The 15,434-nt window shown below is 48.8% G+C and overlaps 1 protein-coding gene across 3 annotated transcripts in view; it reads left to right on the top strand.

Annotated features, from left to right (window-relative positions):
* Positions 1-15,434, top strand: part of LOC139541494 (rho GTPase-activating protein SYDE2-like) — an 85,671-nt gene that overhangs the window by 28,503 nt on the left and 41,734 nt on the right. For 2 of the 3 annotated variants that reach the window (XM_071346185.1, XM_071346187.1), the window contains exon 3: positions 5,792-6,990. In XM_071346185.1, coding sequence (XP_071202286.1) covers positions 5,792-6,990 — 1,199 coding nt within the window. The remainder of the gene's footprint in view (positions 1-5,791; positions 6,991-15,434) is intronic. The other variant, XM_071346186.1, reaches the window with a different exon arrangement.

The raw sequence follows: 15,434 nt of genomic DNA, 5'->3' as shown, positions 1-15,434 counted from the left end.
GAAGCTTTGATGTTCTTATAGATTCAACGGAGAGACGATGTATTCCATTGAGCCCATTTCAGCCATTACCGGGTTGTGTTTGACAGGTAATTCCAAACATTTACGCGGTCGTAACGTTAATGGGAATAACGACAGGCACAAGCAAGAATATGAGAGTCTCAGGAGTAAAATGAAAGCAATCTATCCAGCGAGATTTAAGTGACAAGGGGTTTTGGACCACTCAAACACAGGAAATAGATGGTTGAAAAAGACAGATCTTTAGGTGGCCGGGGCATGCATGTTGCTAATCCAGGAGTTCATCTGATTTTGGGGAAGTAGATAAAGGGCTTCAATGCCAAAATCCCGAAGTATAACTTTAAACAAACCATACAACTCTATGCACAAGGACTGCAATATGCAGAAATCGTTCATCCATTTCCTGGTTGAAAAATGTTAATAGTTTGCCTAATTTCAGTTTATGTGACAAAACAAGCAAGTGTAAAAAATCATTGTACCATCTAAACCGCTGTGAAATATATTTTCAATAACCAAAAATATTGTATTTTCAGCTGTTTGATGCTGGTGTACCAAACCGAAAGTAAAAGATGCAAAAACTAAACTTAAGAATGGGAACATTTCTATGTGAATTTGGTTGGGTCGCACAAAAAGTTACATATTGCAGCTTTGACAATTTCCACAGAAAATGGTGCAAAAACAGATTTACTTGAAGAAAGGTGCAGATGCAAGGTTTGGTAACAGAATGACAGCACAAACAGCACACACCATCATTCTGTTATCAAACTTTGCATCTGCGCTGTTCTTCAAGTAAATGAGACTCGGGGTAATTGCCTAGGGGTAATTAAGGACATCAACTTTGTCTCCTATCACCTTATGTCAGAGGAAGTACACTCATACACACACAGTTACTGTTACAGAACACACTAACTTTCTCACACTGCCGTATTCACACATACCATGCCCCCCCCCCCCCCCCCCACACACACAGTCTCTCTTTATGCCCACACACATATACACACACACACACACACACACACATATACACACACACACACACACACACACACACACACACACACACACACACACACACACACACACACACACACACACACACACACACACACACACACACACACACACACCGCTCTCTCGCTTAGCACCTCTCTGGGCCCAGAACGTTATTAAAGGCAATCAAGGGCCATAAATTCCTTTTCTTTGTTAGAAGGGTGTCAGTGACAGTCTGCCCGGGGTGGGCCTTGGGGGTCATAAGGGAGAGGGGGGTGTATGGGGGTGACACTGGTCACCCAGCTCCGGTTCCAGCGTGCGGAATGCAACCCTTTGCCCTTTGACCCTATGAACATCCCCCGGGGGTTAAGTATCAAACAGTTCCCCTGATCCTCAGGTAGAGGGTGTTGAGTGTCTGTCCCTCTCTTTCTCTCTGACGTTGCTGTAGATGTTGCCACAGGGTAAATGGCTACAGAATAGTGAGGGAACTATGGAGAACAGCACAGTAGTCATTGGATTTGTTTTGAAGGTAATATTATTCTACTTGGTAAATGTTATATCCACCAGATTTAACTCAGTTGGCTGTTGTGGATGAGGGTTCTGTTCATACCATTAGATTTAGGATAATTGCCAAATACATTTCCACATCATGTACTAATCTGAAAACGGACATAAAATCAGACAATACATTTGAACATACATTTGCTTTACAAGTAATTGACCTTTATTATAGGAGATTTTGAAAGTTGATTGGTCAAAAATGTGTTCCAGTGGTTTCAGTACCTTCTGAAGGCATGTGAGTTTGGCGAAACCTAAACCTCAGTATCTGGGACCCACCCTAGATGTTGTTTGGCACTTCTTCCAGAGGTATTTTGCACCTTTGGTCCGGCTCTCTCCCCCTTTCCACCTCTGTGTGCTGGTATTTGTTATTGTCAGGAACCACTAGCTAACAGGGATTTATATTCAGCAGCCTAAGGAAAGGGAATGGAGGCTAAACATGGTTTATTATGGAATGTCAGATAACACCCCCTTTCACTGGCCAGGCCTCTGATTCGCAGTACAAGGAGTGCCTTTGTCCCCCCCCCATACTCCCTTCTCCCCCCCTCTCGTCTTCTGTCTGCCCCTCTTCATGCATGCAGCAACCCACTCTGCCCTACTGCTGCCTCCATCTTACCCCCTCGCTACACCCTCCGACACCTCCTCTTCCCCCTCCCTGCCTCCATCTTACCCCCTCGCTACACCCTCCGACACCTCCTCTTCCCCCTCCCTGCCTCCATCTTACCCCCTCGCTACACCCTCCGACACCTCCTCTTCCCCCTCCCTGCCTCCATCTTACCCCCTCGCTACACCCTCCGACACCTCCTCTTCCCCCTCCCTGCCTCCATCTTACCCCCTCGCTACACCCTCCGACACCTCCTCTTCCCCCTCCCTGCATCCCTCTTACCCCCTCGCTACACCCTCCGACACCTCCTCTTCCCCCTCCCTGCATCCCTCTTACCCCCTCGCTACACCCTCCGACACCTCCTCTTCCCCCTCCCTGCATCCCTCTTACCCCCTCGCTACACCCTCCGACACCTCCTCTTCCCCCTCCCTGCATCCCTCTTACCCCCTCGCTACACCCTCCGACACCTCCTCTTCCCCCTCCCTGCATCCCTCTTACCCCCTCGCTACACCCTCCGACACCTCCTCTTCCCCCTCCCTGCATACCTCTTACCCCCTCGCTATACCCTCCGACACCTCCTCTTCCCCCTCCCTGCATCCCTCTTACCCCCTCGCTACACCCTCCGACACCTCCTCTTCCCCCTCCCTGCCTCCCTCTTACCCCCTCGCTACACCCTCCGACACCTCCTCTTCCCCCTCCCTGCCTCCATCTTACCCCCTCGCTACACCCTCCGACACCTCCTCTTCCCCCTCCCTGCATCCCTCTTACCCCCTCGCTACACCCTCCGACACCTCCTCTTCCCCCTCCCTGCATACCTCTTACCCCCTCGCTATACCCTCCGACACCTCCTCTTCCCCCTCCCTGCATCCCTCTTACCCCCTCGCTACACCCTCCGACACCTCCCCTTCCCCCTCCCTGCCTCCCTCTTACCCCCTCGCTACACCCTCCGACACCTCCTCTTCCCCCTCCCTGCATCCCTCTTATCCCCTCGCTACACCCTCCGACACCTCCTCTTCCCCCTCCCTGCATCCCTCTTACCCCCTCGCTACACCCTCCGACACCTCCCCTACCCCCTCCCTGCATCCCTCTTATCCCCTCGCTACACCCTCCGACACCTCCTCTTCCCCCTCCCTGCATCCCTCTTATCCCCTCGCTACACCCTCCGGCACCTCCCCTACCCCCTCCCTGCCTCCCTCTTACCCCCTCGCTACACCCTCCGGCACCTCCCCTACCCCCTCCCTGCCTCCCTCTTACCCCCTCGCTACACCCTCCGGCACCTCCCCTACCCCCTCCCTGCCTCCCTCTTACCCCCTCGCTACACCCTCCGGCACCTCCTCTTCCCCCTCCCTGCATCCCTCTTACCCCCTCGCTACACCCTCCGGCACCTCCCCTACCCCCTCCCCTACCCCCTCCCTGCATACCTCTTACCCCCTCGCTACACCTCTCCAGAATAGCACAGCAGGCCCCTCTGACAATAGAGCAGGGGATGTTGGCAGGTCATGCTACCCTCTTCTGTGCTCTCTCTCTCTTTCTCTTTGCTTTCTTTTTCTCTTCCTCTCGCTCTTTAACTCTCTTTCCCTCTATCTCTCTTTCTTCTATTTTCTCCTTCCTCTCTTTTACTCTCCTTCTCTCTCCCTTTCCCTGTCCTTTGCTCTCTTCACAATGAATAGCCAACAGAATCACTTCTTTGTTTCAGCAGTGTGGAGGAACTTGCGGTTTGAAAACAGAAAACTGAAAATGATACGCAAGTGATAACTGTAAATAGAGAATAAGCACATTGTAGCGTGTTTTGGAGTGATTTAATGTCTTATATTCAACTGTGTGGTTTGATCCCTGAATTCTGATTGGCTGAAAGCCATGGTATATCAGACCGTATACCATGGGTATGACAAAACGTTTAGTTTTACTGATCTAATTACGTTGGTAACCAGTTTATAATAGCAATAAGGCACCTCTGCGGTTTGTGATATATGGCCAATATACTCAGCGTTGTGTCGTGCATAAGAACAGCCCTTAGCCGTGGTATATTGGCCATATACCACACCTCCTCTGGCTTTATTGCTGAAATATTCAACTGTGACAGAATTGTGCTCAAAAAGTAACTGAATGTTGAAGAAATTAAATAAAGTTTTTGTTGTACTAGTTACTGACTTATTGTCTTGGAAGGCCATGAATGTAGATACTATTGGTACTGCAGTGCACCAAATCATACAGTTCTCTTAAAATGGTGGTGATACAGAGTGATTTTGGTTCTGTACAATATATAAATGAGTTACCTCAGCCATGTTACATGTTTTGGATATTCTGTCCCTTGAAGCTGATGATATTTCCCTGTCATGTGTGAAAAGGGGAGAGGATAGAAAAAGGGAAAGGTTAGCAAAGGAGGAAATCCTATTAGGAAAGGGAAAAGTGCTCTTCTCCGTTTGAAATGGGCTCAAGAATCCCGTCGGGGGACCAGCGGGACACTTCAGTCATCTAAACTGTAGCTGGCCTCAGGCTGGAGGGTGAGGGCTGTCCTGTCCATGTCCTCTCTGTCCACCCCACCTGGTGCTGGCTCGCTGCTGGGGAAGGCCAGATGGATTCGTTTAACCTGACAAACTTCTACTGAAACAAATTATTTGAATAGTTTGGCGCAAGAGGGGTTGTTGTTGTAGAAACAGAGTATGGCTGGATGGATGGATGGATCATAGAAGCAGGCAGAGCCCGCTGAAGGACAGTGCCTTGGGGGAAAGATCTGAGAAGGAGCTCCCAAATTCAGTCCCACTTCAGAGGCTTTCTTTCTACTAGACTCTCACTCTGGCCCCAGGCTACTGGTTCAGAGGCTTTCGACTCTCACTCTGGACATAAGACTACTGGTTAGGAGCTTCTCTCCAGGCTCTAACATTCCTGAGTGTAATTTAGGCAACTTGTAGATGCATACCATTGAATGGATGTGTTAGTAATGGGTTCTCCCTTCAGCAATGTTAGCCCTGAGCCCTGAAGCAGAAGTGTCTAATTCCTCTTTGTGTAACAATTTGCTTCAGAGACCTGGCTCGCTCACACCTTTGCTAATAAGATCTACCGTAATCTAGAATTTACCTAGCATTTAATTTAGTTAACCACATCACAGGAGTTCATTCTTAGCTAACAACTGACCTATTTTTTCAATGGTGAAGTTTGTTATGGTCTGGTCTGGAATGCAAGCTATTGCTGATGATGTAAAGCAGTTGAATTTAGTCCCATGTTAGTCTCATGTCAACCCCTGTCTAACTGTCAGCCGTCTAAAAACTATTACATATACATAATTCAATTTAGATTTGTTTAACCTTCAATAAATCTTCCCAGTACCCTTCTTTAGTATCTAAAGGTTGAGTGTTGTGTCTATCTTAGTGTATTTTCTCTGGTGACCTCTGTGAGTTTCAACATGGTCTCTCTCTCTCTCTCTCTCTCTCTCTCTCTCTCTCTCTCTCTCTCTCTCTCTCTCTCTCTCTCTCTCTCTCTCTCTCTCTCTCTCTCTCTCTCTCTCTCTCTCTCTCTCTCTCTCTCTCTCTCTCTCTCTCTCTCTCTCTCTCTCTCTCTCTCTCTCTCTCTCTCTCTCTCTCTCTCTCTCTCTCTCTCTCTCTGTCCTTGTTGTTCCCACTGCAGCAGAAGGCCCTTACCTGGCCACACCCGGCTTCTCGCCTCCCTCCAGCCCCAACCCTGCTAAGAAGGGAAGCTCCCTCAACTGGTCATTCCCGGACAAGATCAAGTCCCCGCGTACCGTCAGGAAACTCTCCATGAAGATGAAGAAGCTTCCGGAACTCAGCCGCAAGCTCAGCGTCAAAGGGATCCCTAGCAACAACAACAACACCAGCGGTAACGGAGCCAGCGCGAGCAGCCAATCAGAGACAAGGACCCAGTGTCCCAAAACCAATAGTGGGTCAGAACCAGGCTCAGCTCCTCCCAGGTTGTCCCCAGGGGGCGGGCAGGGGGCGGCCGCCAGCCGTAATGTGATCTCGAGATATCACTTGGACAGCAGTGTGTCGACGCAGCAAAGTTACAGCAAGAAGAAGAGCAGCGGGACCTCCATGTCGGCTAGCAAGGGGGGCTACCTCAGTGACGGGGACTCCCCAGAACTGGTGGCCAAGTCTGGGAAGCACAGGTCCTCAGAGGGCAAGGGAGGCAAGGGGAAGGAGAAAGAGAAAGACCCAGCCACTGGAGGAGGAGAGAGAACAGGAGCAGGAGGAGTAACAGGAGGAGGTGGCAGCTCCAAGCTGCACGGCACAGAACTAGACATTGACGCGTTCCGCCACTACGCCTTCACAGAACAGCCCAAGTGCACCCAATACATCTCAGGCCTGATGAGCCTGCACTTCTACGGCGCTGAGGACCTCAAGCCGCCACGTGTCGACTCCCGGGACGTCTACTGCGCCATCCAGGTGGACTCGGTCAACAAGGCACGCACTGCCCTGCTCACCTGCCGGACCACCTTCCTAGACATGGACCACACCTTCAACATCGAGCTGGAGAACGCCCAGCACCTGAAGCTAGTGGTGTTCAGCTGGGACCCCACACCCAAGAAGAACCGTGTGTGCTGTCATGGCACTGTGGTGCTACCGGCTCTCTTCAGGGTGACCAGGAGTCATCAGCTGGCCGTGAAGCTGGAGCCACGAGGCCTGATCTACGTGAAGCTGAACCTGATGGAGCATTGGCAGAACTCCCTGGACGGAGGCTACGATGGGGACCGGGAGCGACAGATGTTTGGGGTGGAGGCCTGGAGGGTGGTGGAGAGGGAGAACTCAGGACTCATGGTGCCCCTGCTCATCGAGAAGTGCATCACAGAGATTGAGAAGAGAGGCTGCCAGGTGAGTTCAGCTCATGAGAGTTCATGTTTAATGTTTGTTTGGCAGATTTAGCGGATTCATCTCTATGGTGGTAGACTTGTGTGAATTTGATGAAATGTAGTTATTGTAGTTGTACAGTACTAGCTGTATGTTGCAGAAAACCATGTGAAAGTTATTAGTTTGGCATGATACTTGAAACTAGCTAACTGAACATACTGGATAGACTTGCTGAAATCAGACATAATGCCCTCTACCTCCTCCAACTCCTCTTCTTCTTCTTTGAAGTCCAGTGCCAAAGGAGAGACACTCCAGCTTTGGTTTATTCTAATTAGTTGAGACTCTGCCCAGCAGTAAAATTGTGCTGCTGGCTGCTGCCCGTAGGACATCTATACACCGGGGGGGGGGTGCCCTGAGAGGCTACGCCTTGGTGGGGCAACCTCCTTGGGTCTTTCGCCATTGCTTTCTCCGGTCCTCTCCACAGCTAATCTATCAAATGGAGGAGTACATTGAAAACGAGTAACCTGAGGTAAGGTCTGGCCAGTGTGCTAATGGTTTTAGCCACTGGCCAAGTACATTTATTAGCTGCGTTTTCTTTGTACTCCTCCATTTCTCTCTCTCCCCCTCTCTCACGCTCTCTCCCCCTCCTCTCTCTCTTTCTCAATTTCTCTCTCCCTTTCTCTGTTGATTCAAGAGACAAACATAACTCAGAGACTTGGTAGAGTTTGTGTAGGGGAGATGATTATCACTAGATGCAGTTTGGAGCCATCTTTACCCTGTTTGAGAGGGGTTAGGGGGGGGATCTACATCAGATTACACAGGAATGTATAGGACGTGTCACAGAGGCATGCAGAGAGAGCCAGACACACAGCATAGCATGTCTTTAGAAATAATGATGTGTATCCCTAGATGGAGACTAGTCTCGTTTCAGTGTCTCCATAAACGCATGGCCCCTGGGGCTGTAAAGCCTTTAAGGCACTGGATGAATGTGGCTGTTCTGAAACAACTGCTGATTGGTGTCCCAGGAGCGAGTTATGTGTGTGGGGTTGCAGTAAGGCGTGTTTTTGTATTTGTAAGAGACAGATGCCCTTTCAGAAAATGTATCTGTCTGATATAGTCCCGTGTGGCTCAGTTGGTAGAGCATGAGGCTTGCAACGCCAGGGTTGTGCGTCCGATTCCCATGGGTGACCAGTAAGGAGAAAATGAAAGTATGAAATGAATGCACTCACTACTGCAAGTTGCTCTGTGTAAGAGTGCCTGCTAAGTGATGAAATTGACATATGTTGAGACAAATAACTATCTGATATCAGCTCCACTAGTTCTATTATCTTTAGTAAAAAGTCAGTGAATTTTTGTGCATTCTTTTCCTAGAAGGGGGTCAGAAGTTTGTGAATGGTGCAGGTGCATCCATCTTTTTGCTACCTGTCAAGATCGCATATTCCCATCCCTACTGATTGGCTTAGTTAGGGGTCCAACAAGCCTGTGTGTGTGGCTGGGTGTGTGGGTGGGGGTGCATGGGTGTCTGCTTGCCTGTCCTCATGCTCGCTCATTCAGGAAGTCTCTGACTCACCACGGGAAACCATTCTGTTGTTTTTAATTAAGGCGAGGACAGACCATTGTTTCCTATTGGTGTGTGTGTGTTGCTCAGCAGCAGCAGATAAGGCCAAGGCCTCTTCACCATCAGCTGTCAAACTACTGCCTGTCTGTGTGCTCTCTGCTCTCTCCTCTCAGAGCTGCTACTCACTCTAAACTAAAGAAAGAGCTTTCTTTCAATAGGCTTGTTGTTCATTGTGCCCAGTGACTTCTGTTTACTCTTGCACTAAGCTAAATCCCTGCCTAATCTGCCCATTTTTTACCCTCTCGTGTGAGTGAGTGGGGTTTAGAAATGCTAGACAGAACAGAGAGCTCTCAGTCACAAACAGTGTGGCTAGTGGCCTGTGTAGACATTAGTGGCTGTAGTCTGGAGGCCTGTTAAAAGTCATAGATAACCAGCTATGTACCAAGGACTTCCGGCGCCGAAACGAGATGGCCGCCTCGCTTCGCGTTCCTTGGAAAATATGCAGTATTTTGTTTTTTTATGTGTTATTTCTTACATCGGTACCCCAGGTAATCTTAGGTTTCATTACATACAGTCGGGAGGAACTACTGAATATACGATTAACGTCAACTCATCATCGTTCCTACCAGGAATATGACTTTCCCGAAACGGATCCAGTGTTTTGCCTTCCACCCAATACAATGGATCTGATCCCAGCCGGCGACCCTGTGCGACGCCGTAAAAGGGGCAAACGAGGCGGTCTCCTGGTCAGGCTTCGGAGACGGGCACATCGCGCTCCACTCCCTAGCATACTACTCGCCAATGTCCAGTCTCTTGACAATAAGGTTGATGAAATCCGAGGACGGGTAGCATTCCAGAGAGACATCAGGGATTGCAACGTGCTCTGCTTCACGGAAACATGGCTAACTCAAGAGACGCTAACGGAGTCGGTGCAGCCAGCTGGTTTCTTCATGCATCGCGCCGACAGAAACAAACATCTTTCTGGTAAGAAGAGGGGCGGGGGGGTATGCCTTATGATTAACGAGACGTGGTGTGATCATCATAACAACACACAGGAACTCAAGTCATTCTGTTCACCTGATCTAGAACTCCTCACAATCAAATGTCGACCGCATTATCTACCAAGGGAATTCTCTTCGATCATAATCACAGCCGTATATATTCCCCCCCAAGCAGACACATCGATGGCCCTGAACGAACTTTATCTGACTCTTTGTAAACTGGAAACCACACACCCTGAGGCTGCATTCATCGTAGCTGGGGATTTTAACAAGGCTAATCTAAAAACAAAACTCCCTAAATTCTATCAGCATATCGATTGTGCTACCAGGGCTGGAAAAACCCTAGATCATTGTTATACTAATTTCCGCGACGCATATAAGGCCCTCCCCCGCCCCCCTTTCGGAAAAGCTGACCACGACTCCATTTTGTTGATTCCAGCCTACAAACAGAAACTAAAACAACAAGCTCCCGCGCTCAGGTCTGTTCAACGCTGGTCCGACCAATCTGATTCCACGCTTCAAGACTGCTTCGATCACGCGGATTGGAATATGTTCCGCATTGCGTCCAACAACAATATTGACGAATATGCTGATTCGGTGAGCGAGTTCATTAGGAAGTGCATTGACGATGTCGTACCCACAGCAACGATTAAAACATTCCCAAACCAGAAACCGTGGATTGACGGCAGCATTCGCGTGAAACTGAAAGCGCGAACCACTGCTTTTAACCAGGGCAAGGTGACCGGAAGCATGACCGAATACAAACAGTGTAGCTATTCTCTCCGCAAGGCAATCAAACAGGCTAAGTCCCAGTACAGAGACAAAATCGAGTCGCAATTCAACAGCTCAGACACAAGAGGTATGTGGCAGGGTCTACAGTCAATCATGGATTACAAAAAGAAAACCAGCCCCGTCGCGGACCAGGATGTCTTGCTCCCAGACAGGCTAAACAACTTTTTTGCCCGCTTTGAGGACAATACAGTGCCACTGACACGGCCCCCTACCAAAACCTGCGGGCTCTCCTTCACTGCAGCCGAGGTGAGTAAAACATTTAAACGTGTTAACCCTCGCAAGGCTGCAGGCCCAGACGGCATTCCCAGCCGCGTCCTCAGAGCATGCGCAGACCAGCTGGCTGGTGTGTTTACGGACATATTCAATCAATCCTTATCCCAGTCTGCTGTTCCCACATGCTTCAAGAGGGCCACCATTGTTCCTGTTCCCAAGAAAGCTAAGGTAACTGAGCTAAACGACTACCGCCCCGTAGCACTCACTTCCGTCATCATGAAGTGCTTTGAGAGACTAGTCAAGGACCATATCACCTCCACCCTACCGGACACCCTAGACCCACTCCAATTTGCTTACCGACCCAATAGGTCCACAGACGACGCAATCGCAACCACACTGCACACTGCCCTAACCCATCTGGACAAGAGGAATACCCATGTGAGAATGCTGTTCATCGATTACAGCTCAGCATTTAACACCATAGTACCCTCCAAACTCGTCATCAAGCTCGAGACCCTGGGTCTCGACCCCGCCCTGTGCAACTGGGTCCTGGACTTCCTGACGGGCCGCCCCCAGGTGGTGAGGGTAGGTAACAACATCTCCACCCCGCTGATCCTCAACACTGGGGCCCCACAAGGGTGCGTTCTGAGCCCTCTCCTGTACTTCCTGTTCACCCACGACTGCGTGGCCATGCACGCCTCCAACTCAATCATCAAGTTTGCGGATGACACTACAGTGGTAGGCTTGATTACCAACAACGACGAGACGGCCTACAGGGAGGAGGTGAGGGCCCTCGGAGTGTGGTGTCAGGAAAATAACCTCACACTCAACGTCAACAAAACAAAGGAGATGATTGTGGACTTCAGGAAACAGCAGAGGGAGCACCCCCCTATCCACATCGACGGGTCAGTAGTGGAGAAGGTGGAAAGTTTTAAGTTCCTCGGTGTACACATCACGGACAAACTGAATTGGTCCACCCACACAGACAGCGTCGTGAAGAAGGCGCAGCAGCGCCTCTTCAACCTCAGGAGGCTGAAGAAATTCGGCTTGTCACCAAAAGCACTCACAAACTTTTACAGATGCACAATCGAGAGCATCCTGTCGGGCTGTATCACCGCCTGGTACGGCAACTGCTCCGCCCACAACCGTAAGGCTCTCCAGAGGGTAGTGAGGTCTGCAGAACGCATCACCGGGGGCAAACTACCTGCCCTCCAGGACACCTACACCACCCGATGTCACAGGAAGGCCATAAAGATCATCAAGGACAACAACCACCCAAGCCACTGCCTGTTCACCCCGCTATCATCCAGAAGGCGAGGTCAGTACAGGTGCATCAAAGCAGGGACCGAGAGACTGAAAAACAGCTTCTATCTCAAGGCCATCAGACTGTTAAACAGCCACCACTAACATTTAGCGGCCGCTGCCAACATACTGACTCAACTCCAGCCACTTAAAAATGGGAATTGATGGAAATTATGTAAAAATGTACCACTAGCCACTTTAAACAATGCCACTTAATATAATGTTTACATACCCTACATTACCCATCTCATATGTATATACTGTACTCTATATCATCTACTGCATCTTGCCATCTTTATGTAATACATGTACCACTAGCCACTTTAAACTATGCCACTTTATGTTTACATACCCTACAGTACTCATCTCATATGTATATACCGTACTCTATACCATCTACTGCATCTTGCCTATGCCGTTCTGTACCACCACTCATTCATATATCTTTATGTACATATTCTCTATCCCTTTACACTTGTGTGTGTATAAGGTAGTAGTTGTGGAATTGTTAGGTTAGATTACTTGTTGGTTATTACTGCATTGTCGGAACTAGAAGCACAAGCATTTCGCTACACTCGCATTAACATCTGCTAACCATGTGTATGTGACTAATAAAATTTGATTTGATTTGATTTGAAGCTAGGGGCTGGAGCCTAGAGGCCTGTAAAAAAATATACAGTGCATTCGGAAAGTATTCAGACCCCTTTACTTTTTCCACATTTTGTTACGTTACAGCCTTATTCTAAAATTGATTATATGACATTTTTTCCTCATCTACACAAAATACCCCATAATGACAAAGCAAAAACAGGTTTTTAGAAGTTTTTGCAAATGTATTAAAAATAATAAAACATTATTATTTAAATAAGTATTCAGACCCTTTGCTATGAGACTCGAAATTGAGCTCAGGTGCATCCTTCCATTGATCATCCTTAAGATGTTTCTACAACTTGATTGGAGTACACCTGTGGTAAATTTAATTGATTGGACATGATTTGGAAAGGCACATACCTCCCTATATAAGGTCCCACAGTTGACTGTACATGTCAGCGCAAAAACCTTAGAGCTCAGAGACAGGATTGTGTCGAGGCACAGGTCTGGGGAAGGGCACAAAAACATTTCTGCAGCATCGAAGGTCCCCAAGAACATAGTGGCCTCCGTCATTCTTAAATGGAAGAAGTTTAGAACCACCAAGGCTCTTCCTAGAGCTGGCCGCCCGGCCAAACTGAGCAATCGGGGGAGGCGGGCCTTGGTCAGGGAGGTGATCAAGAACCGGATGGTCACTCTGACAGAGCTCCAGAGTTCCTCTGTGGAGATGGGAGAGCCTTCCAGAAGGACAACCATCTCTGCAGCACTCCGCCAATCAGGCCTTTATGGTAGAGTGGCCAGACGTAAGCCACTCCTCAGTAAAAGGCACATGATAGCCTGCTTGGAGTTTGCCAAAAGGCACCTAAAGGACTAATTTAATCCATTTTAGAATAAGGCTGTAATGTAACAAAATGTGGAAAAAGTCAAGGGATCTGAGTACTTTCCGAATGCGCTGTAGATTTCCAGCGATGTGCCGAGCTAGGGGCTGGAGTCAGGAGGCCTGTAAACACCATAGATATCCAGCTATGTGCCGAGCTAGGGGCTGGAGTCAGGAGGCCTGTAAACACCATAGATATCCAGCTATGTACCGAGCTAGGGGCTGGAGTCAGGAGGCCTGTAAACACCATAGATATCCAGCTATGTACCGAGCTAGGGGCTGGAGCCAGGAGGCCTGTAAACACCATAGATATCCAGCTATGTACCGAGCTAGGGGCTGGAGTCAGGAGGCCTGTAAACACCATAGATATCCAGCTATGTACCGAGCTAGGGGCTGGAGCCAGGAGGCCTGTAAACACCATAGATATCCAGCTATGTGCCGAGCTAGGGGCTGGAGTCAGGAGGCCTGTAAACACCATAGATATCCAGCTATGTACCGAGCTAGGGGCTGGAGCCAGGAGGCCTGTAAACACCATAGATATCCAGCTATGTACCGAGCTAGGGGCTGGAGCAAGGAGGCCTGTAAACACCATAGATATCCAGCTATGTACCGAGCTAGGAGCTGGAGTCAGGAGGCCTGTAAACACCATAGATATCCAGCTATGTACCGAGCTAGGGGCTGGAGCCAGGAGGCCTGTATACACCATAGATGTCCAGCTATGTGCCGAGCTAGGGGCTGGAGCCAGGAGGCCTGTAAACACCATAAATATCCAGCTATGTACCGAGCTAGGGGCTGGAGCCAGGAGGCCTGTAAACACCATAGATATCCACCTATGTTTTATTTTATTTTATTTTTTTCACCTTTATTTAACCAGGTAGGCTAGTTGAGAACAAGTTCTCATTTGCAACTGCGACCTGGCCAAGATAAAGCATAGCAGTGTGAACAGACAACACAGAGTTACACATGGAGTAAACAATAAACAAGTCAATAACATGGTAGAAAAAAAAGAGAATCTATATACAATGTGTGCAAAAGGCATGAGGTAGGCAATAAATCGAATAATTACAATTTAGCAGATTAACACTGGAGTGATAAATCATCAGATGATCATGTGCAAGAAGAGATACTGGTGTGCAAAAGAGCAGAAAAGTAAATAAATAAAAGCAGTATGGGGGTGAGGTAGGTAAATTGGGTGGGTAGTTTACAGATGGACTATGTACAGCTGCAGCGATCGGTTAGCTGCTCGGATAGCAGATTTTTAAAGTTGTTGAGGGAGATAAAAGTCTCCAACTTCAGAGATTTTTGCAATTCGTTCCAGTCGCAGGCAACAGAGAACTGGAAGGAAAGGCGTCCAAATGAGGTTTTGGCTTTAGGGATGATCAGTGAGATACACCTGCTGGAGCGCGTGTTGCGGGTGGGTGTAGCCATCGTGACCAGTGAACTGAGATAAGGCGGCACTTTACCTAGCATAGCCTTGTAGATGACCTGGAGCCAGTGGGTCTGACGACGAACATGTAGCGAGGGCCAGCCGACTAGGGCATACAGGTCGCAGTGGTGGGTCGTATAAGGTGCTTTAGTAACAAAACGAATGGCACTGTGATAAACTGCATCCAGTTTGCTGAGTAGAGTATTGGAAGCTATTTTGTAGATGACATCGCCGAAGTCGAGGATCGGTAGGATAGTCAGTTTTACTAGGGTAAGTTTGGCGGCGTGAGTGAAGGAGGCTTTGTTGCGGAATAGAAAGCCGATTCTTGCTTTGATTTTGGATTGGAGATGTTTGATATGAGTCTGGAAGGAGAGTTTGCAGTCTAGCCAGACACCTAGGTACTTATAGATGTCCACATATTCTAGGTCAGAACCGTCCAGGGTGGTGATGCTAGTCGGGCGTGCGGGTGCAGGCAGCGAACGGTTGAAAAGCATGCATTTGGTTTTACTAGCGTTTAAGAGCAGTTGGAGGCCACGGAAGGAGTGTTGTATGGCATTGAAGCTCGTTTGGAGGTTAGATAGCACAGTGTCCAAGGAAGGGCCGGAAGTATATAGAATGGTGTCGTCTGCGTAGAGGTGGATCAGGGAATCGCCCGCAGCAAGAGCAACATCATTGATGTATACAGAGAAAAGAGTCGGCCCGAGAATTGAA

This window comes from Salvelinus alpinus, chromosome 16 (assembly GCF_045679555.1).
Source record: "Salvelinus alpinus chromosome 16, SLU_Salpinus.1, whole genome shotgun sequence".
Lineage (NCBI taxonomy): Eukaryota > Metazoa > Chordata > Actinopteri > Salmoniformes > Salmonidae > Salvelinus > Salvelinus alpinus.
This window is presented reverse-complemented; position numbering and strand designations above follow the sequence as displayed.